A 24,805-nucleotide genomic window follows, 5' to 3' on the forward strand; every position below is an offset into this window, starting at 1 on the left:
TTAATCAACTTTTATTCATGACTACTATTAATCAAGGAGAACAAAACAAGGTCTTGGCCTGAATTATTAAGGACTGACTGTAGATCAAATAAGGTATACACTGTGATATGCTACTGAATACTGTCTGTGAATCAACACTTTACGTAGATGTGAAAAAATAGAAGAATTTCAGTTCACTGCAAGATCTCCCATAATGCATGTAGAGGACTGACCAAAAACTTTACTCTCAGAGGGATATTTGACTTTGAGATCATCTTACTGCATCAAAATTGACCATCAAATGCGTATATTACATAATTAGGCATAATTAAGTTTCATTTGTTCGTCCTGTTTTTATGTTCAATTTCACGTACAGAAAGGGATCTAGCAGTGAACGAAAAATGGTCTATTCACAAACAACTGTTTCTGACTTACTTTGTATCTTGCAGTGGCCGATGGTCATAAAACCATTCAAATACCGCTTCATCTTCATCATTATCTAGTTCCATCTGTATCGGTTCTAACGGTTCAACATCTAATATGTTATCAGAATAATCCAAGGGAGGTTCTTCATCATCAAATGGTGGAAATCTCATCCTTTTAAAATGACGACGATCTCTCTTCTCACGACGCATCATAATCCACATTGTTCTGTTCAAAACAAAAGTTATTTGTATATGAACACAATGGTCTTGAGTGACTGAGAAGTTTGATGCAGATGCTATGCTATGAATTTCTGGCTGCTATGTGCCAATAAAAATGCAACTGAAGACTGAATGCAATCACCATAGAGTTTGTGGACAACCATCACCACATATCCCGAATGAGAATGAAGCACTGTCAGATGAGTGATTTTGTTTCTACCAGTTTTCTGTGGGACCTTCTTTGCTATTTGCGAGTAGTGAAAACTTTAAATCTTTCATTCACATTCAACAGGGAAATATTCAAACAAGTCATTGTCAATGACACGTCCCCGTTCCGTTCATATTTGAGTGACATATACATTCAAAGCAGATCATGACCGAAATGCACCTGCATATGTACAACACATTGTGCTAAATCTGAACAAAATCCATCCATGCATGACTGAGATCCGGTTCTGGAATTGTGAAAATACGTGATTTTGATGCATTTTCGGCCTTAAAATGGCCATCATTCCGCTATTGTTAAGCAGATCATGAAACATATGCACATATCTATTTGTGACATGATGTACCATGTGTGTGTGAAGTTTGAACTTGATCAATCCAGACATGTCTTGGATACGGATCCAGAACTGAATTCTTCAACAAAATGGCCGCCAGTCTGCCATTTCGAACTTGATCCGAAAAAAAAAAAGACGTGCATCAAGGTCCTATTATGTTTAATGTATGTACCAAATTTGAATGAAATCCGTCCATGCATAACTGAGATCCGGGTCCGGAATGGTGAAAATGTGCGATTTCAATGCATTTTCGGCCTTAAAGCGGCCGCCATTTGGCTATCGTTAATGAGATCATGAAACAAATGCACATACATATTTGTGACATGATGTACCTTGTGTGTGTGAAGTTTGAACTCGATCAATCCAAGCATATCTCAGATACGGATCCAGAACTGAATTCTTTAAAACAAAATGGCCGCCAGTCGGCCTTTTCGAACCCGATCCAAAAAAAAAAAATGACGTGCATCAAGGTCTTATTATGTTTAATGTATGTACCAAATTTGAACAAAATCCGTCCATGCATAACTGAGATCCGGGTCCGGAATGGTGAAAATGTGCGATTTTTGATGCAATTTCGGCCTTAAAATGGCCACTATTCGGCTATCGTTAATCGGATCATGAAAAAAATGCATGTGCATATGTCCCATATAATGTGCGATGTATGAGTGAAGTTTGAACTTAATCGGTCCATGCATGTTCGAGATACAGGTGATCACGGACGCACGGACGGACGGACGCACACAGGGCAAAACATAAGTCCCCGTTTTCGGACTGCGTCCGAACAGGGACTAAAAAGACAACAAATGCATCTCTTACCCCCATTGTGCAATATACAGCGGTTCAATGACCCAAGGGATTTCATTAACAAATGTAATGGCACCAGTGATGTGATATATAACTTTAACATCACGGATCTGTTCCCATGGCATCGGCATGTTCTCCATCAATTTCATAACAGCATGAGGCATGTACTTCAAAGCGCTTAAACAAACATAATTGTTAATCAGACAACAAATTAAAAGTAAGAAAAAAATTTCAAAATGCATTTTCAAATGTTACTGTAAAATTAAAATTTCGCTGATTTACAGTTTCAGGCATATTCAGTGGTCTTTAAATTCACGGTTTTATCATTTAGATAATGTGTACTACCGGGGTATGCTAAACATATTCACTGGGGTTTAATTTAGCGCATTTTCCAGTCAGCGAAATAAGCAAAATTAAAACCCAGTGAATAATTAACTCCTTTACAGTAGTTTTGTTGCAAATAAATTATTCATTTATTTCCACACAGAAGCGAGTATTCTTACCCAAGATAAACTCTTTTATCATGCCTAAATTTTCTGTTTGTCATATCACCATGATCTCTGATTATTTTTCTGACATGTTCAGGTGGCATGTCTTCCTTCTGTGCATCTACGAAACCAAACTTTCGTTTCTCTGCATAACGTTTTGACTGCAGTTGTTGCCATTTGCGTGCTGTGCAAATAAAAGCAAAATTATTAAACACAAGTAAACTACTTTCATTACCAATGCACTTATTTGAGGGTCATTGGGAAGATAAAGTAAACTATGTTACCCTTGTTAAATAAAGTTTATTATTATTAATTTTGCAGAACAAAGCTTGAATTTTTTTGTAGCATTAAAATAAACCTGAATATGAATGCCTTTGTATTTTTAAGTCACAAACAGTATACAGTTTAGGTATGATAACAAAAAATTGGATGTCAATATAAAACTTGCCCTTTTCCTGCAGTTTCTCTTCACTAATATGTGGTGGCTGATGATGATGCTGTTGTTGCTGCTGCTGCTGTTGCTGCGGCATCAGTCCTGGCATCATACCAAATGGCGGACCAGGCTGCATCATAAACTGAGCAGCCATTGCGGCCAACACCAATTACCACCTGGAACAAGAAAAAGTATGATAAATCATTTTTACGAGAGTTCCTTACATCCAGAATTTAGGAGAGCATGCAACTACCGGATATGTATGGGGTACTATAATATGAAGATCTCATTTGTGAGCATGTCAATCAAACTTGTATCTAGCAATGGTATCAGAAGACGAAGAAAACACTCGCAAAAGTACAGAAATGAGAGATGTTATCGTATTCAAAACGGCTTAAGGTAGCAGGATAGTTTTTTTGCATGAAAAATGTAAACACCTATAATCGGAATAAATTTTACAAGAAACCATACAATCTATATATATTTAGAAAGCTCTTGACTTGTATTTTCCTACTATTAATATTTTGCGAACATTGTGTTTGTTTTAGCGTCACGTGATTCTGAAAATCAGCGGGACTGATAATTTAACTAACGTGAATAGAATTTTAATTGTCATCTCTACAGTCATTCATGCGATCAAAAACTTTACACTGTTTTGAAGCAAAGGTCATGAAGTTTAAATCCGTATTTCTATTTTTTGCATTAAGTTTTTTTCTTCTTTCCGAAAATCACAAATTTCAAGCACGTTTTTTGGTGTTAAAGTTAGAGTATACCGGTGGTTTGCACGAGGTTTGTGAAAAAACGCAATAGAATTTTGCAAATATGCAAATACGGATATGAAGCCAACATATCCAAGAGTAAGAAAAGGTAAACGGCGACATCGTAGCGCTATTCACTGAAACGCCATTTAAAATTAGGTCAACAGTAATTGCCAAAAACCGAACACCGAGAAATCGGCACTTTTATGATTTCAAACTTCAATCAACGTTAACTCCCGTTTTAGGAGCAAAATTTACATGGGCTAATTGTAAATGAAATGCTTTGAAAGTTGTTTTCGGGAAAAATCATGAACCGACATTTATATCTGTGAAAAACTTTGTTTTTTGGCCGTTTTCTGTCACGCTATGGAGTTTTGTGACCGTCTGTGCTGATAACGAACGGTGACGTCATTCATTAAAGCTTGGATTATGCAAAGTGGGCGGTTCTGTTTGCGAGTAACCAACAATACAGAGACTACACTTGGCAGTTGAAGTGTTTGCAAACACAGTGTATTTATTTTTGGGCCGTTGTGTTTGTAAACTTATTAGTTCAAGCATGATGCCACGAGTCGAAGTCTCCTGGAGGCAGCTCGTACATACTGGCGAAAGGGTGTACCCGTTACTGGTTGAGGTAACCCCTAATAGCTTGACAGTTTCACCAGAGCGCGCCGTCCCTTTCCAGTCGCTCGCATTCCAATGGCAGCCTTTCTATTTATTTCGAAAACTGACCCCTTCTTTCGGGATGACGGGAAGCTAGGCTGGCTCAGTTGCGATCGAATACAATCTCCTTGCGTGCAAAGAAATTCAAACTAACTGCTTAGATCGTGACGCCTGCGCTCCACTATTGAGATATTGCCTACTTTGCAAAATTGACAAATCTCTTTCTCTAGGGCGCCATTCAACAGTGACATGTCAACGAGTCGAATCTCGCCGTCTTCAAACGATCGACCGTGACATTCACTCTCACTTTCTTCTTCTACGTCGGAAGGTAACAATATTTTCCTGCGAGATACAGACATCTCTCGAACGTTTTGAACAGGACTCTCAGTGTCACGGTAAAACTTTCTTCGCCCACTTCATGGCTGACGCTGGTTTCGACGGGGAAATTTGTTCTGTACGAACCCAACATCGTCTCTTTCAACATCTTTTTTGACAGGAGTGATCATTCTTTTGACGTTTTTCTTCTTTCTTCCTCGCTTTCTTTTTCTTGGAAATTTTCGCATGCTTACTATCTCGTCCATAATTAGTGAATGACAACTAAACTAAAGAATTACTGACAACCCTCTCCTTCTTTGCATATTTCGCACATTAATGAAGGAAGCTTCCCTGTTTCTTAATTGGTGTGAATAGAATAATTGTAAAATGTGACCCAGTGATGCATGCCGGCATGTAGCATTTCCTGTGCTATTAAAAATCAAATCCCGCAAAACAGAGTTTTACCGTCGCAGTAACCTCTGGTCTTATACTTGTAGATGAATCTCTTCAAAATTTAATTGTAACCGGACTCACTGTTATCATCTATAAAAACTACCTAGATTTTAGATGATACTTTTATTTTTTACCGAAGTCGTACGAAAAAGTCAACCCTTGCCTTGCGTGAAACACTGGCCCACTATCCGTCGGCTCGGGGGGGGGGGGACGCTACTATTTCGTTGCCGTGCATTTTGTTCGCATGAGCACATTAGATAAAACAACCAAGTATTTATCAGACGGATTTATTACATGTAACATAATTTACGAATTTAGAAAAACCTAAGCATGCAAGTATGCCTACTTGGTGAAAACTCCTCTGAAAAATGGATTATATAAACCAGGTCCAAGCATACTCTTATCATTGATCAACCTTTACATGTAGTTTGTGGCCTGTTACCAGAATTTTCATGCAATGCATAGCCACCACAGATGACCGTATTTTATTGTTTGCAACCATATTTTGTAAAAGGGAGCCCCCTCCTCCAATGTAACTGCATTACTTCTGGACTAGGAAAGTAACCCCGTGGTCAGACACCTTTCAATGACAAAGCCAAGAAAAATATTACAGAAATTTATTGTAAGTTTTTATTCTGTTAACATAATTACATTGAAGTGGTACATTCATGTACTTTTTTGTTTATTCAAAATTTGTTGTTCAAAAGCGATTTTGTCTTTGCTGTACTTCAGCTGTGTGTAAACTACAAACAGATATCTTATCAGTTGTTTGTAAATAGCAAATAAAGAAAGTGGCTCAACTTAAAACTATTTACCCTCAGTTCAGTTATGTTTGTAAACCATGCATATTAATGAGATGCACTAGTTGGGTGTACACTGGATAAACAAAAACTTGGCCATTTGTTTGCACACAAGAAAAAATCAGTTTACTTGTACAAGATATTTTTTTTTCAATAAAATAAAAACACCAATGTATGTAGCATGCCTTAGGGAGCTATTCGTGTGATTTTCCAAAAAAAACGTGAAAAGTGCTCAAAAAACTATTCTGCTACCTTAAACACCTAACAGGTTCTTTTAGTGCCCTATAGAGTCACATTGAATATTTGTCTTGCTAATCTGTTACCATCCAGTATTACGTGCGACTTCAATGAGATCCTTCATTAGTTTTACAACAGTTGCATACTTCTTTCTTATAATCTTCGTTTCAAATATTTTTTTTTCTCCCTGTTACAACTGTAACGACCTTTGACCAGACCCCCCCCCCCTTCTCCAACGCTGTGGTTTTACCTGGATATAATTCGCTTGAGCTCATTTCACACGCGATTTTGCTGAACTAATAAATACCGTGACGGTGTGTTTAAGTAAATAGGCATATGAATTTACGAACAGTAATTGTCATACAAAAGAAATCTTTGAGTAAAACTACAAATAGCAGACAAGACACGATGCCATGCTTCCAACAGTCGCACATAAAAACTACTTGCAGTGCTGTTTTGCAACATTATAGAATCAACGCTATGCATTGTATATATTGTTTTAATCCAGTGTTAAAATATCAAAAAGTGTAGGCACACTTACCTTGGGTGCAAGATGCAAGAGCTAACGGCGGAAATTGGATTGATAACAATTTATTTTCATCAACGCGGAAAACAAAATGGCGAACAAGCGTGAGCCCGACGTCTGACAATAAAGCTACCTAGGGTGCTGAGAATAAATGCGTACATGTGAAACCCATGTAATAAAATTCATAAAACACTTAATATCTCTACCGTTTATTGCTTTATATATATTCCAAATTAATTTCTCAACGTGATGAAAAAGTATTTGGTGAGTTTATCACAATAGCAAAATAGTACCCATATAAAAAATTAGGCGAATATATAGTTACATATAGGGCCCTTTTATAACCTCGTTCGCAAGTGTGTCAGTCTTAACTAAGAAACAATATAGTTCAAATTTAATTCCTCGACTTTTATTGAAATAAATTGACATATCTTTTACAGTAAAATATATTCTTGTGCATTTAAGTAAATGGTGTGATATTATAAACTTTTAAAGTTACGTTAGTTTATGTCAAATAACTTTACGATCCAGAAGAACATAGAACGAAGTCCCACAATGCATTGTAATATTTGTTCCTGTGGCCGGTTGTGAAGGTGATGTGAGTTATAGAAGGCGTACTACATTCCTTTCCATCGGGATAGTTGCCATACTAATTTATTCATATTCGCCATTGTTACGACCACAATATTATCATATTACGGATTAATGTCGTTACTGCAGGAGTAAACTGGTCAGAACTATGTTTTGATCCTGCCAATTCTAAGGTAAGAAGATCGTACGAACTTGTGTTTCTGTCGTTCTATCTGCAGCCTCTGTGAATGTGGCCGTCAGCTTTGTATATCATGGCCTTTGCTCTTATACCCGTACCCTGACCCCCTGCTTTCTGCTTATCAAATTCAATTCAACAGAATGCGTCGACCATGATCTGATTTTCGTTTTCATTTTTTTGTTGGCTTATTATCAGTTTTTACCAAAGGCAACACATTTTATTTTATTTTAATGATCCAAGTTGGTATATGCAGCTCTTTTTAACCCCATGGTTTGTTGCAGTCGGGCAGTCCGTGTCCGTAGGTGCAACTGAAGTGTTTTTGTGGTCCGGTTTTGTGGTGTGCGTGATATCTACATACTACATACCTGGGAATCTTGTCAATAAGAATATATACGTAACGCCAATTTTCGCTGTCCACCAAATTACGAATACTGGGAAGTTACCGTAAATACATTCTGTCCTGAAAGTGTGAACAACATGCATGACCTTTAAATAAAATGTTCATTTACACTATTTGTTTCTGTAATTAGATTAACAGCTCGTAAACTAATATGCATAATTTGTTTCCGACTTTGATTCTTTGGGTGTACACATGACTCAGTTATGAATTGTTCTTCATTTGTTTTCGTTATGCATATAAATCATTGCACTGGGTGTACTTCTGTCACATTGGTATTCACCATATAGTATATGATTTATAGATATTGGTGTAGAATTTGTAGACTGCTGTAGCCATCATTTTTATAGTTTGATTACAGGTATTTGGGAAGAGGTAAAAAAATGTACCACAATTTTTTTTTCAAAATTGTTAAATAATTATTGATTTAAACAGACATCAACTTTTGAGGTTTTACCAAGTTCAGCATAATTTATTTTAAAAAAAACTGTCCGGAAAATGCAAAAATGAACATTGTGAAACTGTTTCTATGGCATATGTAATATTTTATTCTGTAAAAAATAATTATGAACCATCCAAATCTCTGATAATTTGTGACAACCATAAGTACTCATCTTCACTATAGGTAACCAAACAAAATTTTGCGATATGAGAATTTTTCACAATATAATATGGTAAATTGCTAAAAAATCACTCTTTTCTTGGATGTTTGACTCATTTTTTGTGCTAACTAACCCAAACCCTTGCACTGTACAGACACATTCCCTTTACCTCCATAACTCATGATTAAAGCTTAGTTTTATAAAATTGTAAATGTTCTGGCAAACACCAATCTTAGGCATGATTGGGATCTCTGTTTTCAGTATTGTTACAACATTTGTATATAACAGGCATCTCAGAATATCTGTGGTACAGTAGAAGAATGGAGCCTCCATAAACATGTCTTTCTAGTTGTTATTTTTAATAATGGTGTATGTTTAGTTCCTGTGTCATTATCATGGTCACTGTTAAAATTGCAGCTGTCACACAAAAACCTCATTTCTAAAGCATTGGCTAATTATATTTTCAAAATTAAAATACCAGTTCTGAGCTTGCATAATGATAAAGACCCCACATTCAGTATTATTATTGTCAGTTGTAATGTTAGCTTTTGTATTTTTGATGTTCTGGGAAAGAGATTTGCTACTAGTAGTACATGTACATACAATTTATACCAGCGACCTTGCATTTCTACTGTTCTTTAGATTTTGCCCTAATACTGGACCCTGCACCTGTCATAACTGCAATTATTCAAATTATATACACTGTCCTTTGTTTGCTGTTCTTAATAGTTTAATCTTTCCAACCATTGATAACTATGCAAATGGTTGTTGATTAATAATTGATTATGCTAATATTGTAAATGTGAACAATCTTTTGTTGCTTTCACAGAATATGAATGTATTCCAGTAGTGTCGTTACTGGATTTGAGTTGTTCCTCTTGTTATATTGTGATATCTAAAATGGCCATGATGTCGACAACAGAGACACAACTACACAATGCGCAAAGTTCTATCCTGTTCATGCAACAGGAACATTCAAAGACACTACAAGGTCTCCATGTTGAGATACAAAAATTACAGAAGAAATGTTCAGACCTGACATTTGAGTTGGCCATGAAAACCACAACAACTGTGGATGAAGGTGAGTAATTAAATCTCATTCTATGTTTGCTTTCATTTCATAATCTTTTCTGTTAACAAAAACTCCCAGAAAGAAGAAATTACTTTTTCTATTTCTTTTAAAAAAAACACATTTTTTTAGTGATGCATGTGATGGACTGAAACACAATTTTTTTTTATTGGGAAGGCTTATGTATGATTTTAATTTTTGATATTTTTTTAGATAATTGTTAAAATTGAAATAAAGTCCAGGATCTATTGACAGTTGTTCTCCTGTTTGATTACAAATCCACTCAGATTTATCCTTTGCAGTATCAGGGAGGTGTATATTTATACTAAATTTTTGCAGAGAAATGTAACTATACATTACCATGCCATAATGAATTATTCATTATTAACTGTGATGTTGTATATTTATATACATAAAAATCCTGGTATTTTTTATGTGACAGCTTTCATAATGTCCTTGTTAGATCCAGACACTATTGTCATCCCAGTGTGAGTAGTTATTGTTATGTTAATACTAGTTAATTAAGTCTAGTACACTTTACCCCTATCCATCCCATAACACCTTCATGTGTACCACCATGGGATGCACCACTTTCAAGGATGTGAAATTTGAGGGGTGTGGAAGAATACATGGTAGAGGGGCAACTTGGACAACTTTTGAATGGGCAGTCCTGTGAAAATTCTGTCAAATTCTAACAAATCAATGTCCAAATTAAATAAAAGTTTGAGCACTATAATAAGTAACAACCTAATAATAGTGGATAAAAGTCACAGTGTGAATACAAACACTCTAGAATTCCTGATCTTTATCCTAAGTAACGACGTAATAATAGTGGATAAAAGTCACAGTGTGAATACAAACACTCTAGAATTCCTGATCTTTATCCTAAGTAGCAACGTAATAATAGTGGATAAAAGTCACAGTGTGAATACGAACACTCTAGAATTTCTGATCTTTATCCTAAGTAACGACGTAATAATAGTAGATAAAAGTCAGTGTGAATACAAACACTCTAGAATTCCTGATCTTAATCCTAAGTAACAACGTAATAATAGTGGATAAAAGTCAGTGTGAATACAAACACTCTAGAATTCCTGATCTTTATCCTAAGTAACGACGTAATAATAGTGGATAAAAGTCAGTGTGAATACAAACACTCTAGAATTCCTGATCTTAATCCTAAGTAACAACGTAATAATAGTGGATAAAAGTCAGTGTGAATACAAACACTCTAGAATTCCTGATCTTTATCCTAAGTAACAACATAATAATAGTGGATAAAAGTCACAGTGTGAATACAAACACTCTAGAATTCCTGATCTTTATCCTAAGTAACAACGTAATAATAGTGGATAAAAGTCACAGTGTGAATACAAACACTCTAGAATTCCTGATCTTTATCCTAAGTAACAACGTAATAATAGTGGATAAAAGTCACAGTGTGAATACAAACACTCTAGAATTCCTGATCTTAATCCTAAGTAACAACGTAATAATAGTGGATAAAAGTCAGTGTGAATACAAATACTCTAGAATTCCTGATCTTTATCCTAAGTAACAACATAATAATAGTGGATAAAAGTCACAGTGTGAATACAAACACTCTAGAATTCCTGATCTTTATCCTAAGTAACAACGTAATAATAGTGGATAAAAGTCACAGTGTGAATACAAATACTCTAGAATTCCTGATCTTTATCCTAAGTAACAACGTAATAATAGTGGATAAAAGTCACAGTGTGAATACAAATACTCTAGAATTCCTGATCTTTATCCTAAGTAACAACGTAATAATAGTGGATAAAAGTCACAGTGTGAATACAAATACTCTAGAATTCCTGTTCTTTATCCTAAGTAACAACCTAATAATAGTGGATAAAAGTCACAGTGTGAATACAAACACTCTAGAATTCCTGATCTTTATCCTAAGTCACTCACATTTGTTACAGTTTTCAGTTTTAGTTAGCAGATAATTAATACAATAATTTCGCAGTAGCTAAAAATTGGCACAGGTAATATATTTCAAGCCCAGCTTATTCAGTATTGTTTTACAATAATAAATACTAATCTCCCACACCAAATCACATATGATTCATTATTGTTGTTATGAATCACCATCATCAAGGCATTTTTGTTGAAATTATCATGTGATAATGTAAAGTTATGATGTTATAAAAAACTTTACTTCTGACAGTGGTGATTCACACATAAAACTAAACAAAAGGTGCCACTGCTGTAATTGCTTAATTGCCATTGACATGCATTGTCTCTGACAACCCAATATAATTAATGTAAATGTGTTTTATGGGTAAAAATGACCACTGATGTGTTAATTGTAGGTATGCACCACTGTTTTATTGGGCCTCATTAAAAGGTAGATAATTTCATAATACATGTAATACGTTGTACACAGATATGTCATAGGATATAATTTTGTAAGATTGTATGCAAATATAACATGTACATTGTGTAACACTAAGACCTTAGTGCTATTTGCCACCTCTAATACATGGAGTAAAATTTGTGTTGTGTTCTTTATTAACAAAGTCCTTAAAATTGACTTATATGTAGTATAAGATGAATTTTGTGTTTTTAAATATTTTGATTTAAATTTTTTTTTTAATTCTGTTATACTGTAAATTGTTGTCTAAGTCAATGTAATTTGTTTGTTGTGTCTTGAAAACATACAAATACATCTCTCCACCAGATCTGTTGGAACAAATGAACTTGTTGATAGGTGAAAGTCAAATAATTTCTCAAATAAATAACTGGCAAAATATATAAAAGTTTCACATATCGGCTTCAGAACTTAGCAAAACCTCTGGCAGAAGCCATTATATAGGTAATGTCTATAAGAAAAGTACAACACACAAATTTCATTTCCTGTCTCCTACATGGTATGAATAATTAAGTATGTTGTATAATTAGGTTGCAGTTTATTTTTACTAATAGTTTCTTGATGTATCACCTCATGAGGTGAACATTTCATTCTATGTAGTTATTACTGCTAGAATCCATTCTGAAATAATTTCTGTAGCTTTACTGAGTGGTCTTAGGACTATTATTTGCAATATTTAATGGTAAAAATACACACAATTTGGAAAGATTTGAGCCATTTCTTTGTGAATCATGTTGCATCGAAATACTGTTCAAACAAAGGGAGGCCAAAATCATCATTGACACTTACATTTCACACATATTTAGGCTATCAATTATTTAACATCTTATCTCAAAATTCAGCTGTAGTGGTGATTGATGCCTGAACCTTAAACCATTAACACCCTCTCAAGAACAAAAGACGGCAGAATTGGGTGTTTATGCTTGTTTTAATATAACGTTTATTGTTATTTTTCCATGACAGATTATTATATGAAGAAAATAAAATCACTTGAAATGGTTCTTAGAGATAGGAATATTAGGAATGAAGAGCAGGAAAAAGATCTTGAGAAAAAAGACAAAAGAATGAATTTATTGGAACAAAAACTGAAAGCTCAGGAGAAGAAATTTGTTGATGAGCTGAAGGGACAAAAACAGTACATTGCTTCAATCACTGGTGAATTAGAACAAAAGTCAGCACATATTGCTTACTTGACAACACAGTTACATCAGGAAAAACTGAGACGCAAGAACCGTGATGATCGCTCAGTTGAAAGGTCTGAAAATAAGGACACCAAAAAACCATTACCTCCAAGAGAGGCAGCACCAGGTAGCGGGAGGCGGAGACTGATGAGGAGTACAACTTCACCCGTGCCTGTTGATAGCAAAACTGGAACTTTTAAAATTACTCCACCATCTTCAGCCAAAGGTACTAGTTATGTATCTAATGGTCGTATTGGAAGTGGGGGTCGCAGGCTACCCACTCAACCTGTAAGGTCAGACTCTCCGTCTATTTTGGGAGATGCTCCTGATCCCAGGCCATTCCTGGTTGCCAGTGAACCCACCAATGGCAGTGTATGCATCGAAATGAAACCTAGTCCTCCAGTACTGCCACCTATCACTGCCCTTGATGATGCAGAGGCCAAGCACACATTGAGCAGGAGGAAATTCAGAGTACCGAACAGACTCGCCGTGGATCAGATCACTGACCAAGAGCATCGCAGCTATGAAAAATCACCAACAGACTGTAGCTAACTTTATCCACTTTATTCAACACTCCAATTAAAAAAAAACCCTGAAAGTTTTAAAAGTCAAAGATTTTTTTAGATGATGTGTGTACTTTGGGCTTGTGCATTAAATGCTTTACCTGGTTTACATATTTCTTTAAACATATAATACTTTATTTTTCGTGTGTGCTTTTCTACTAGCATTTCAAATATGGATCATGGCTATCTGTGTTTTTGTAATCGGTGTAATGTATTGAGTGTGAGAGAGTAAGAGTTGGTGCTGTTTATTTTTAATCTATGCATAGTGATGAAAACTGCCAAGCAGGACAATGTTTACTCTACTTATTGTCAGTAATTAAAATAATTGCTGTGTTTGATGATTCATATCAGTGTCAGTGTTTTGTTTTGACTTTGTTATTGTGTCTGGCACCCTCCAGTGCATATAACTTATGTAAGTCCCTATCAGATTGCAGAGAAATTGAAAATTTATTCCTTTTATGTTGATCGCAAAGGAAACCCAATTTCTGCTGAAATGAGAGCTCTTCTCTAAATGGGAATCCATATAAACCCTGAGTGATATGAGAAATCAGCTTAATTGTATACATCACTGATGATGGCAACACCGCAAGAAAATCATGTTTTGGGCTGTTACATTTTATGCAGCAGAATTAGGATTAATTGAATCATTGGGAATCCTGATATTGTAGAATTTATACAGGTTGGGTACATGCCAGAAATTACATTTATCACACACACACAAATACCTCACTGTCAAGCAACAGTGCTTGTGTATTTTAAAGCAAAGTGAGACTTTACAAATCTAATTAAATCTGAAGATGAATGATATACATGTATTTCCTCCACCTTCAATAAACTATGCAAGTTGCTGACTAGATAGAATACAAAATGTGATGAAGTGCTTGGTTTTAATACCAGTGTGATGTGACACCCACTCCACCAGAGATATATTACATGAGTAGAACACAATGAAGTTACACAATAATAGCTGACATGGTATGACATACCAGACATGTCCCTGTGAGAAATGTGAGAAACGAGTCTTGTTACAAAGGTGTGGAGAAAATAAATACTGCTAATACAGCATTGATTTTTTTCAAATTTGATGTTAATAATGCAAATCTGTTTTTGACTAGAAGCATGCAGCTGAAAGATGTTTAACAGAAACTTGGAGGGGTAGTGATTCATGCAGTGGACTTGTCAAATTGGTTGACCCTACCCTATTGTGCTGCAGACTCCAGGAGTTGAATAATACGAAATGGCTACATGCCATTGTAGCAAATTAGTGAAGTGTGTTACATGTTGTTCCTTTCCCACATACCCAGGATTTTCAATTTATAGCAGAGTACCCCAATGCCACTGTGCTCTGAAAAGTGTGACTATATTTTATACCTAGGTAGCTACAAAATTATACCATACTTGTACATTTTTTGTACCCTAATTTAAACCTAATGGCTATACACAATGTGATACAAAATGTGAAAGTACCATGTGCAATTTGTCGCACATACGCTTGCATAAATTATAGATTTTTATATGGTCACATAATCTAATATGTAATTTTTGGGTTATATGCACTTTTATTAGATATGTTCTTCAAATAGAGCAAATATTGATCTGGTCCACAGTATTGAAGTTTATAATACTCTAGAAATATAAAAACAAAATAAATAAACTTGATTGTGCATCTACTGTTTATTTCAGAGAAACTACAGACGGTATATACCCCAAATTTCATTTAAATCTTTTTCAGAGATTTCCTAGTTTATGCAAAATAGGTAATTAATGTGTACCAAGATTTTTTAAAATCTGAGAGATTATTAAGAAATTAGAAAATTTACTACATTATGCAGATTAGGTAATTAATGAGCATTGGATTTCAATTCTAAAATAATCAGGTCTGGGGATTACCGTAGAGCATTTATGCACCAAGTTTCATTGAACTATGAGTGGTTGTGAGGCACCTATGGAACAGCTAAAATTGGTTAATTTGATAATTATGTGCAGGGATTTCAACTTTAAACTAATCAGGTCTGTAGACTACTTCTGGCACATATGCAACAAGTTTCATTGAAATCTGATGAAGGGATCTGGAGATACTTGTGAAATAGAAAAAAATTGGCTTCCATTTTGTATTTATTTATAAAATTAGGTAATTGCATGGAAATCAACCTTATACTTATATGGGAAGTGTCTCAGAGCACCTATTTACCATGTTTCATTAACATTTCTTGAGTGGCTCTTTGTTTGAGGTATCATAGAGAAAGCTTAAACTTGGCTGATTTGTATGCAGATGATGTGTCAAGTTCCATTGAGTACTAATGAACAACTCATGAGATATCAATGGAACAGGCACGTACAGGTAATACACATACACGAACACACATCCCAATAACCTTGAGACACTGAAGTAAAATGTTAATGGTGAAATACAAAAATAACTTTATTTCACAACAGAATCACCATGGATACAGTATGGTACCCTAAAATACACAAAAAGTTAATGTTAGAACAAAAGATCTTACTACAGGTAGCCAAAAAAAAGAAAATTGGTGTAATTCTGGGGGATATTTGAATTGGATAAAAAGGCTCCTATTGTTTTTCATATACGGCCGTTGACTAGAATTATGAATGACTAAAACATTTACCTGCATCTGAGTGTAATCAGATACGACTTACAAGTAGCTTGACATGCAGGTGTGAGTAGCACCTTCGCAGACTGAACGGCATCATTCGGAGCATCGCGAAGGGCACAATTCACGCGACCTTGTCAGGCTAACTTTACATGGGTATCCAACAATAGAAGTAAATCTTATTTACTGACTTCCCTTGAACTGTGATATAAGCAGTCACTTGGCAAATATTTACACAATACTGTAAAATACTTTATTTTAGCTTGAATTAATTTCCACTGATTTTTGATGAGTTGAAAGTAAAATATAGGAAAAAAGGTATATTCACTTGATTTTATTTTCACTGCTTCTTCCTTTCAGTGATAATAAAGTATTTTACAGTAATGTAAAGAATGATTATATTAGTATTATTCACACTAGTTCACATCCAGCTACATAATTAAAATACTATACTAGTCATTTCCCGTAATTCAACTAAAATACCCCCCCCAAATAATATATACACTATTTACCAATCAATCAATGAAATGAATTTGAAGTGAATGAATGATCCAGGCAGGCATAATCAAACATATAGATGTAACCATAATTATATTTTGTGTCCTGACAATGAAGTAAGTAAATATAAAGACTGAATACTACACAGCAATACATAGGGTAAATACTGTATTAAATCAAAGTAAACATGTACTGTGCATATGACTTATTATGAATGTATTAAACATTCACTGGGTTTTAATTTCATTATTTTCACTAGTAACACTTTTATTTTTTTTTTCAAAATGAAATGTTTATTTAAATGTATGTAATAATATAGTACAATGTTATTTTATTTTGATCTATTATTTATTTGTTGATTGTTGGTAATTGCCAATTGTATGTGGTGATAGTTGTATTATACTAAAGCATAAAAATACAAAATATTTTTTTTAAATAGTAAAAGTAAAGTAAATATATAAAATGAAATACACTCAAAAGCAGAGCGCCACCTAAGGCGAAATTGCAGAACGGTGTGGAAAGACAGGTGGTGGGGTTTCTAGACAGGAACTAAAGATTGAATGAGAAACGCAATGTTATCCCATAGGACGCTGAGCACACAAAAAACAAAGTGATAATTGAATTAAATATCAATAAAAAAAATGGTTTAACAGTATCTTTCTCAGTTTCTAAGACAACGCTTTTCTCCTCCCAACTTCCATTATTAAAAGCAGTCACAAAGTACCAGCTGCAATACAATAACATATAAATGTTCGCATTTTGACGTCGCCGTGTAAATTTCAATTGGCCATACGCGTATGATTGAATAGAAGGCGGTACCAAATGGTCAGTATTATAACCAATCACATCTCCCTCTTCCGATTAAAATGACGTAATTATGAATATGTTTAAAGTGTAAACGACAGTTCCACTACAATTCTGGAATACAAAAATTCAGAACAAATTCTACATCGAAACAATAGGGACTGATCAAATAGAAAAAAAGTAGCAGGTATCGTAGTCCTCGGTAATTATTCAATATAACCAGTGGTTTGGGTCCTGGCCTTTATCAGTAGTATGCGAATGCCATCACGCCTGCTGATTATTGACTGCATGGAAAAGACATTCAAAATTTATAAAATTGTCGCATTTTGTAATATATATTTTGTACATTTTGGTGACAGAATATTCCATATTTTGGAATCACAGTCTTATCCACACAATACATGTACTACTCACCTACAGCAACGTCAGATATGCCATGTGTGATAGTAGAGCTACCAGAATGAATCCAAGTCTAGATGCGACTACATTAGTACCATCATCCGCGCATGGCCTTTGCTGTGTTACAGTCGACACTGTAGTAACAACTGAAATAACAATATGAACACCTTGCTGGAGTTCCATAAAATAAAAGTTATACAGTATGACGGCTTGAATCACTCTATATAAAATATAATCAATGAAATGAGCGTGAGATGCGGCTGTGTGTAGACAATTATTAATGAATTTGTTATAGCATAATTCATTTAAAACGTTTGGCCAGTCAGAAACACATAATCATTTTTTGATCTGAACTCAGGAGCTGTTGGGAAAGCTAAGCATAAGCATCAAATCTTTTGGTCTTAGACGGGACTACATGCATCTCAACAACTGTCATATTTGTGATGTGTTGTGAACTGTTATGCCAACCTACCAGATTGACATTCTTCGCCAACAGTAACTCGGAAGTCGTCAAAATATACAAAGCCAGTTTCTTTATAACGATACAGAACATAAAAGGAGATAGAGTCAATATCCTTCTCAGTTTCTATGACAACGCTTTGCTCCTCCCAGTCATGGCTTCCGGTGTTAAAAGCGGTTGCAAGACCCCATATGTTGCTACCATCTCCCAGCTGCAATGCAAAACGTAGGTAGCTCTGCATGTATGTTCGATTTCGATCGTTTTGTTAAGATACGTTTTAAATGGCTCGACAATTACTTCGAGGGGGAGATATTTCGCGGAAACAATTAATAATATAATGCAGCGGGGCTAGAATATCTTTATGTAAAAATAAACTACATACATCTGAGGAAGCAAAACAAAATTGCAGCAACACCTTATCCCGATAGTCAACACTTAATGACGGAAACGTTAAAGCGCGGTGGTCGTCGCGCAGCGCGTGTTCGAATTTCATGTAAATAAACAATGTATTTTACACGCGTTGTATACGTCGCTATGAGTTCTATATCGAACAGGACACGGTACGACGACTGCCGCCCTTTAATGTGCACAGTTCTCACACCACTTAAGTGTGTAATTGTTCACCTATACAATTGGTCGACCCAATTGTGAGATTTTAATATTTATCAAGAAGACGCAACAGTACAACTTGAAGTCTGAGCACAATGGTATTGTAAATAAACCAGCATAAATATGGAAAACACTGTAAGTGAGTATTCATTTAATTGTAAACAGGAATGGTAATTATTTAATTAATTTTCTGTCAGTTTTGCAGTCTTGGTTCAATATAGAACACTGCAGTTGTACTTACTGTGACGTCACAATAAATGCTATAAGACTGATCATCTGCATTTCCTGGCACATCAACAGCTTTACTGAACACATACGCCTTCACTGTACGCACTCTATATGCAAAATAATACTAATATAAATATATATATACATATATATATATATATCTCAGCCATATATTATTATAACTATCCCTACATATTAGTACAATCCTAATTTATTTACCATGCTCCCGTGTATCGCCTTGTTTGCAGTTAGTAGATTATGCGCCAATCGCTCTATGACGCGTAACTCGTTCTTTAACTGCTCTAGAATTACATCCAGTATTCCTCAAAAGCTTGACAAGCGGACATAACAACTGTTTCTACAGCCCGGTCATACAAGTCAGTACGTCACGGTACAAAATCACTAACGTCTATTCTGTCATATCTTCGGTTGTCATATTCTCACATACATGTTGAATGTACCACGATATAACTACAAACGTACATACCCACTCTCCATAGTCATAGTCTGTTGTGCGCCTGCGCCTGTGTTGGTTCCTGGTGCAATTACTTTAATTGACCAGCTTCCACTGTGACTTTGTTCGTCCGTAACGTCATAACCATTACCGAAAACATTCCACCCGATAGCTGTACAAGTATCAATGTTAGGAAATTATGTTAGCAAACATTGCATATGCAAAAAATAAGTTAAACATTGATGTATTATATAATTACTCATTTCGAACTTTTCAAACACTTATTTTTTTACACAATGCGTACAGACTTGAGAAATCAACGTGTTTTGGATTGTTTATCCTTTACCTGTACCACCTGCATTCGTCTCAAAAGACCCATTCTCGATTTCAAGACACTCCTCATCATCGGTTGGTATATCAGGTATGTCTAGTGGTGAAACGAACATTTCAAATCTGAGATTTAGTCTGTTGGACATTGCTACCAAATATGTAATACCCAGGACGTTGACGCAACTATATGATTACTATATATAAAATGAGAATCAGAATAGAGTAGAGCAGAGCTTTATTGAAACCCTAAAGAAAATTGTCCATATCTTCCTTGGTGAGTAAAACCAATCAAATGAAATTGAGAACAAAAAACACCGGAGGAATAGCTGATTCAAGAGTTTGAATTGTAAGTTGTTTACTACAGTTGATTAAATAGTGTTCAAGTTCAAATAACATTGTTTACATGAGATGCTTTAATAACTGTCCCTTCTTAAGTCTGCTTTGAATGCAACTGGTTACAGCAAATTCTCACTTTTGATAAGCATTGTAAGAGCATGATATCAATTCATCACCTGCGTGTCACTATGATTGAATAAAATAAAATATTACCGTCACACCCCGCGAAGCATCTCAGCGTGGTAGTTGATGTATAATCAATGAGTTCTTCAAATTCGGGACAGTTTGACGTGGTCGATTCAGTCCCACACTCTACCTGTGTAGGGTATGATAGTGTAATAACGAAAATATCTGCCTCAGTACAACACAAACTATAATGCCCCAATGCTCCTAGTACAGGGGCGGATACAGGATTTTTTTATTGGGGGGGGGGTTCAAACTTTAAAATCGCTAGACTAAGTTAATGATTTGTTTATATTATACAAAAACAAATTGAATAAATTTTTCAACGAGGGGGTCCGGATCCCCACTACCTAGATCCGTCACTGTTGTATTACAATTACGAGATAAACATCTCGACCATCCGAGTTTATTTTTCACTATATATATTTTCTATTATTTCGACATTTTTTTATTACATGCATCTTATTTAGGATTATTTAAATCAGTATGACATAATTGATAAGCAGAATGAAAACACGTGAACTTGTCGTAATCTCTGATTTAAGGTTGCAGGCAGTAACTTACCGTCATAGAAAGTAGCAGACGATTAAATCCTGTGTTCGTTTCAGGTACATCGGCGTTGGCCAATAAGATACTGTAGTCAGGATTCTTACTGAGGCAAGATTCAGGATCGGGTAACCATAGCAACACCTGTATAGTGAAGAGTACATGACATATTTAGAAATGTAATGACAGGGTCAATTTCGACTTTCTAAATTAAAAAAAAAAAAGTTAAGTTAAAACAATGTGTGGCGACTGCGTTTTCGATCCGGGTTTCGAAATTTCCCAAATAATGCGGACAGCCCATTTCAGCATTTAGCAACACCATAGTGTAATCATGGTGACTGGGACCTACCTCATACGAACCAGGTAACACGTCATTAGATATGTAAATAGATGCATGAATGGAATACGCAGAGGATGACGGGTACCACGTTCTAAGGTCGATGTCCGGTAAATAAGCTGCTTGCAAACTTGAAACGAAAAATAAAATTGTTAAATTACACAAAACTGCTTTATTGAGAGCGCTTTCTCCGCTCTTATTCGTTTTCAGATGTCACTCAGAATATTAAAGGTACACATATTTCTCATTGCGGATGAGTGATTAATTTGCATATCATCAGTATGAGTAGTACCTTCCGTCAGATCCTCTCAAAATTATCGCAACATCCCTCGGGTTGAATGGCGTCGCCCAACCTACGTTCTTGACACGAATCTCCATACATACATCACTTTGAGTCCTGGCAGTAGATGGTATGGTGGCGCTCTCCAAGACGAATCGATATCCCAAGTTCAGACGAGTTTTTTCATAACATCCTTCGTCTTTCCATCCATTTATGACGTCTTCGTGGTACTCTGTATTTAAATAAGACCAGTGGAATAACTCCATTTCTTGCTGTGCGGTTGCACAAGATGATCTGATAACAACAATTAAAAAACATTCTGTTCCAGGACCATACTGTCTGTTATGTTAAGAATAATTTGCATAACAATGAAACTAGAGCCATAGCTAGATTTGACCACTCAGTAGATATTTTAGATAGCAGTATTAGGAAAGTATAATTTTGTGAATATAAATATCGAGAAATATTAATTTATTCAATATAACAATGTTTTTATTCTGCATACACAGTATAATTGTATTATTTTTGATAATTAATTGTATTGTATGTGGTTTATAAACCGTACACAGAGATATGCGTGCTTTGAATGTGATAGGCAGTATTAACGATCGATGAGTATCTTTGCGCAGAGGCGATATCGTAGCCAATGAGGTCCAACCGAGGCGCGATTATTGCTAGTTGAAAACTTTTACCAATACCCCGCACGAAACGACGTGAAATACCGTCGGTCGATGCAATTTTTGCTAACCTCTCCGGAGGTTCATTTTAAAATAAATATTAGAAACTAAACTTTTTATTTTAGTAACTTCTTATCATATTGAATGTATCATGCTCACATAAAGTCGTTTTTTTTTCTTCTTTTTTTTTCAAAAAGCTATGATGTATGTATAAAAAGCCGGGTTACCGCAATCAAAGCTCGTACATTTCTGTGTATGCTTTAAAGCGGGACGCGCGGGAATTGAGTTCCAAGCGATAATAACAACAAACGCAAAGGCACGTGGGTAGACGCTTGTTTGAAAACAATGACACGTTATGGCCTTCTGACGCATGCGCAGGTGGCGAATCCCGCCTTAAGCTACATAGACCCAAATGTGTCTATCCGAACTATGGTACCCAGAAGAGCAAACTTCAATTTTTTTTTTCACCTAAAATATACAAATTTGCGCACTAAATTTGTTCTCGTGATAGCAGCTGCAATTCAATGAACCACTAACTATAAAATACCGCTTGTCCCCGATTCGGAGGTCGGGTATGCTCGCGTATAAATTTGAACTCCCGTAAGTAACATTACATTATATTACCCGGGTATTTACAAATTGTGCCTTTAAATTCCACACCTGCCTATTATGGATACAGTACAATTTAACCAGAAAAACACAAAACTTATAAAACTTAAAATTTGGTGCACTTGAACTGCACACATCGAATACTAACATCAGGGTGTCTGTCTTTTTCAGGTAGCCTGACATGTAGACGTGAGTGGCGCCCTCGCCGGCCGAACGCCATCAGACCCCACATGGCAACCGTTAAAGGGTGACAGTCGTCGTACCGTGTCCTGTTCGATATGGGACTCATAACGACGTATACAACGCGTGTAAAATACATTATTTATTTACATGTAATTCGAACACGCGTTGCACGACGACCACCGTGCTTTAAGGTAGACTGGCAAAGTCAGGACTTCCTTTTTGAAAAAAAAAGAAAAAATATAAGTATTTGTCAATTTAGCCCGAAAACTAAAAGCAATTAATTAATTATTTTTGTAAAACTAAAATGAAGTCAAGATTTTGCCAGTCTACCGTTAAGGATGTAGTGGAGTCTTTTTCTTTGAAAATATAAAATTTACTTTTTTTTCACTTTCTCTTATACAAATATACGAAACATGCATTGAACTAGAAAAACAATTGTAGCGATGGTTTAAGAGGGTAATACACAGTAAATTTGAGATACAGTGTGTTTTATGTTGTTGTTTTTATTTTTCACGCATAAGAAAACATCGGTATTTGGGGATAGTATAGAGAGTTGATCTCGACTCGACTGATTTTTGACATAGGTATTCTCTGATAGCTGCTCATGAAATCTGGCGAAGATAGTTTGCCTACCACTTTGACTTAACAAAATACGACACCACTCTCCTCTTTGAGGTATCATAATTAAAAAAAACGTTGACGATGTTTTTAAAAAGTGTTATGAGGTCAAAATCTAGGTCACACAACAGTGGTCGAACCGGGGAATTGAATTCAAACCTTTTCTAAGTACCGCGAATATCATTTTTCAAGTTGTTGCCTTATTTCGGTTTCTTCGGAACTATCACCTCTATATTTCCACTGTGATCACGTGATTAAATGGTTCCATTTTTTGTTAAAATATTTATTTTATATTATTTGAAAAATAAGCTTTATAAAAATATATAACTTTCAAAGAAATGCGCTATGCAATTGCAATAGCATTAACCTTCAGTCTACTGCATTCTCAATATAATTTTCTGGTTTTCGACGTATAATCACATTATTCTTATGAACCTTTTTTGTCAAGCTTTTTTAAATAAAATGAATTTAACAAGGCAAATGTAGCTAACATGCTCATCGATTTCAGAGATTCGCTATTTCCATTCAAAGTGTTTATTTTGAACTAATTTATATTAGCATGGTACATCCTATATACCAACAGTACCGGATGCCTGCAAAAAAATCCTAAATTGGTTTTATTCAGTTATTTTTTTTGTCAATATTCATAAGTGAAGATTCACTGTCACAATCTCGGTAATTTGTATTGAATTGCGAAACAACAAGAAGACAGTTTATTTAAGCCAAAGGGTGGCTCGGTTTTGTGTATGGCCTCAGACTACTATAGACGGACTAGCAACGCCTATTGTTTTAGGTGTGTATTGGGGTCTGCGCCTGTGGGATGCGTGCCTTGGCAGACCTTGCTGGTAGTTTAATGACACGCGTTAAATCAAAGATTTCCGAACGCACTCGCATTTACCTGCTACGTGGGTTTTTGTAATATCATTCTAGATTCAAGTGAAATCTGTTGGTTTTGACCTTTCGATCGTCGTTGTTTCTGTTCAAGTCGGCCATTTTTAAGTGGGTT

The 24,805-nt window shown here is 35.4% G+C and overlaps 2 protein-coding genes and 1 non-coding gene across 3 annotated transcripts in view; 2 read left to right on the forward strand and 1 right to left on the reverse strand.

The window, feature by feature from the left end:
- Nucleotides 1-6,786, reverse strand: part of LOC100371091 (pre-mRNA-processing-splicing factor 8) — a 47,049-nt gene extending 40,263 nt beyond the window's left edge. Inside the window, exons 1-5 of the mRNA XM_006812043.3 lie at nt 6,673-6,786; nt 2,924-3,084; nt 2,491-2,659; nt 2,000-2,164; nt 415-630 (exon numbers count right to left, since the gene is read on the reverse strand). Coding sequence (XP_006812106.3) covers nt 415-630; nt 2,000-2,164; nt 2,491-2,659; nt 2,924-3,062 — 689 coding nt within the window. The 5' untranslated portion in view covers nt 3,063-3,084; nt 6,673-6,786. The remainder of the gene's footprint in view (nt 1-414; nt 631-1,999; nt 2,165-2,490; nt 2,660-2,923; nt 3,085-6,672) is intronic.
- Nucleotides 6,787-7,212: 426 nt separating this feature from the next.
- Nucleotides 7,213-13,981, forward strand: LOC100370792 (coiled-coil domain-containing protein 92-like). The gene is made up of 3 exons (XM_002731182.3): nt 7,213-7,421; nt 9,255-9,506; nt 12,856-13,981. Exons 2-3 carry the CDS (start codon nt 9,326-9,328, stop codon nt 13,623-13,625), a joined length of 951 nt encoding a protein of 316 aa, XP_002731228.1. The 5' UTR covers nt 7,213-7,421; nt 9,255-9,325; the 3' UTR covers nt 13,626-13,981.
- An 8,348-nt stretch (nt 13,982-22,329) lies between these two features.
- On the forward strand, nt 22,330-22,471 carry LOC144357551 (U4 spliceosomal RNA). Its single transcript, XR_013421669.1, has one exon. It is a non-coding gene; the product is annotated as a U4 spliceosomal RNA (small nuclear RNA).
- Nucleotides 22,472-24,805: the final 2,334 nt, after the last annotated feature.

This window comes from Saccoglossus kowalevskii, chromosome 16 (assembly GCF_978046115.1).
Source record: "Saccoglossus kowalevskii chromosome 16, keSacKowa6.1, whole genome shotgun sequence".
Taxonomy (NCBI): Eukaryota; Metazoa; Hemichordata; class Enteropneusta; family Harrimaniidae; genus Saccoglossus; species Saccoglossus kowalevskii.

Excerpts from the sequence above, each read along its gene's own strand:
- LOC100370792 (XM_002731182.3), top strand. The coding sequence starts at position 9,326 with ATGGCCATGATGTCGACAACAGAGACACAACTACACAATGCGCAAAGT. Across the intron at positions 9,507-12,855 it reads CACAACAACTGTGGATGAAG|ATTATTATATGAAGAAAATA; the intron begins GTGAGTAATTAA and ends TTTCCATGACAG.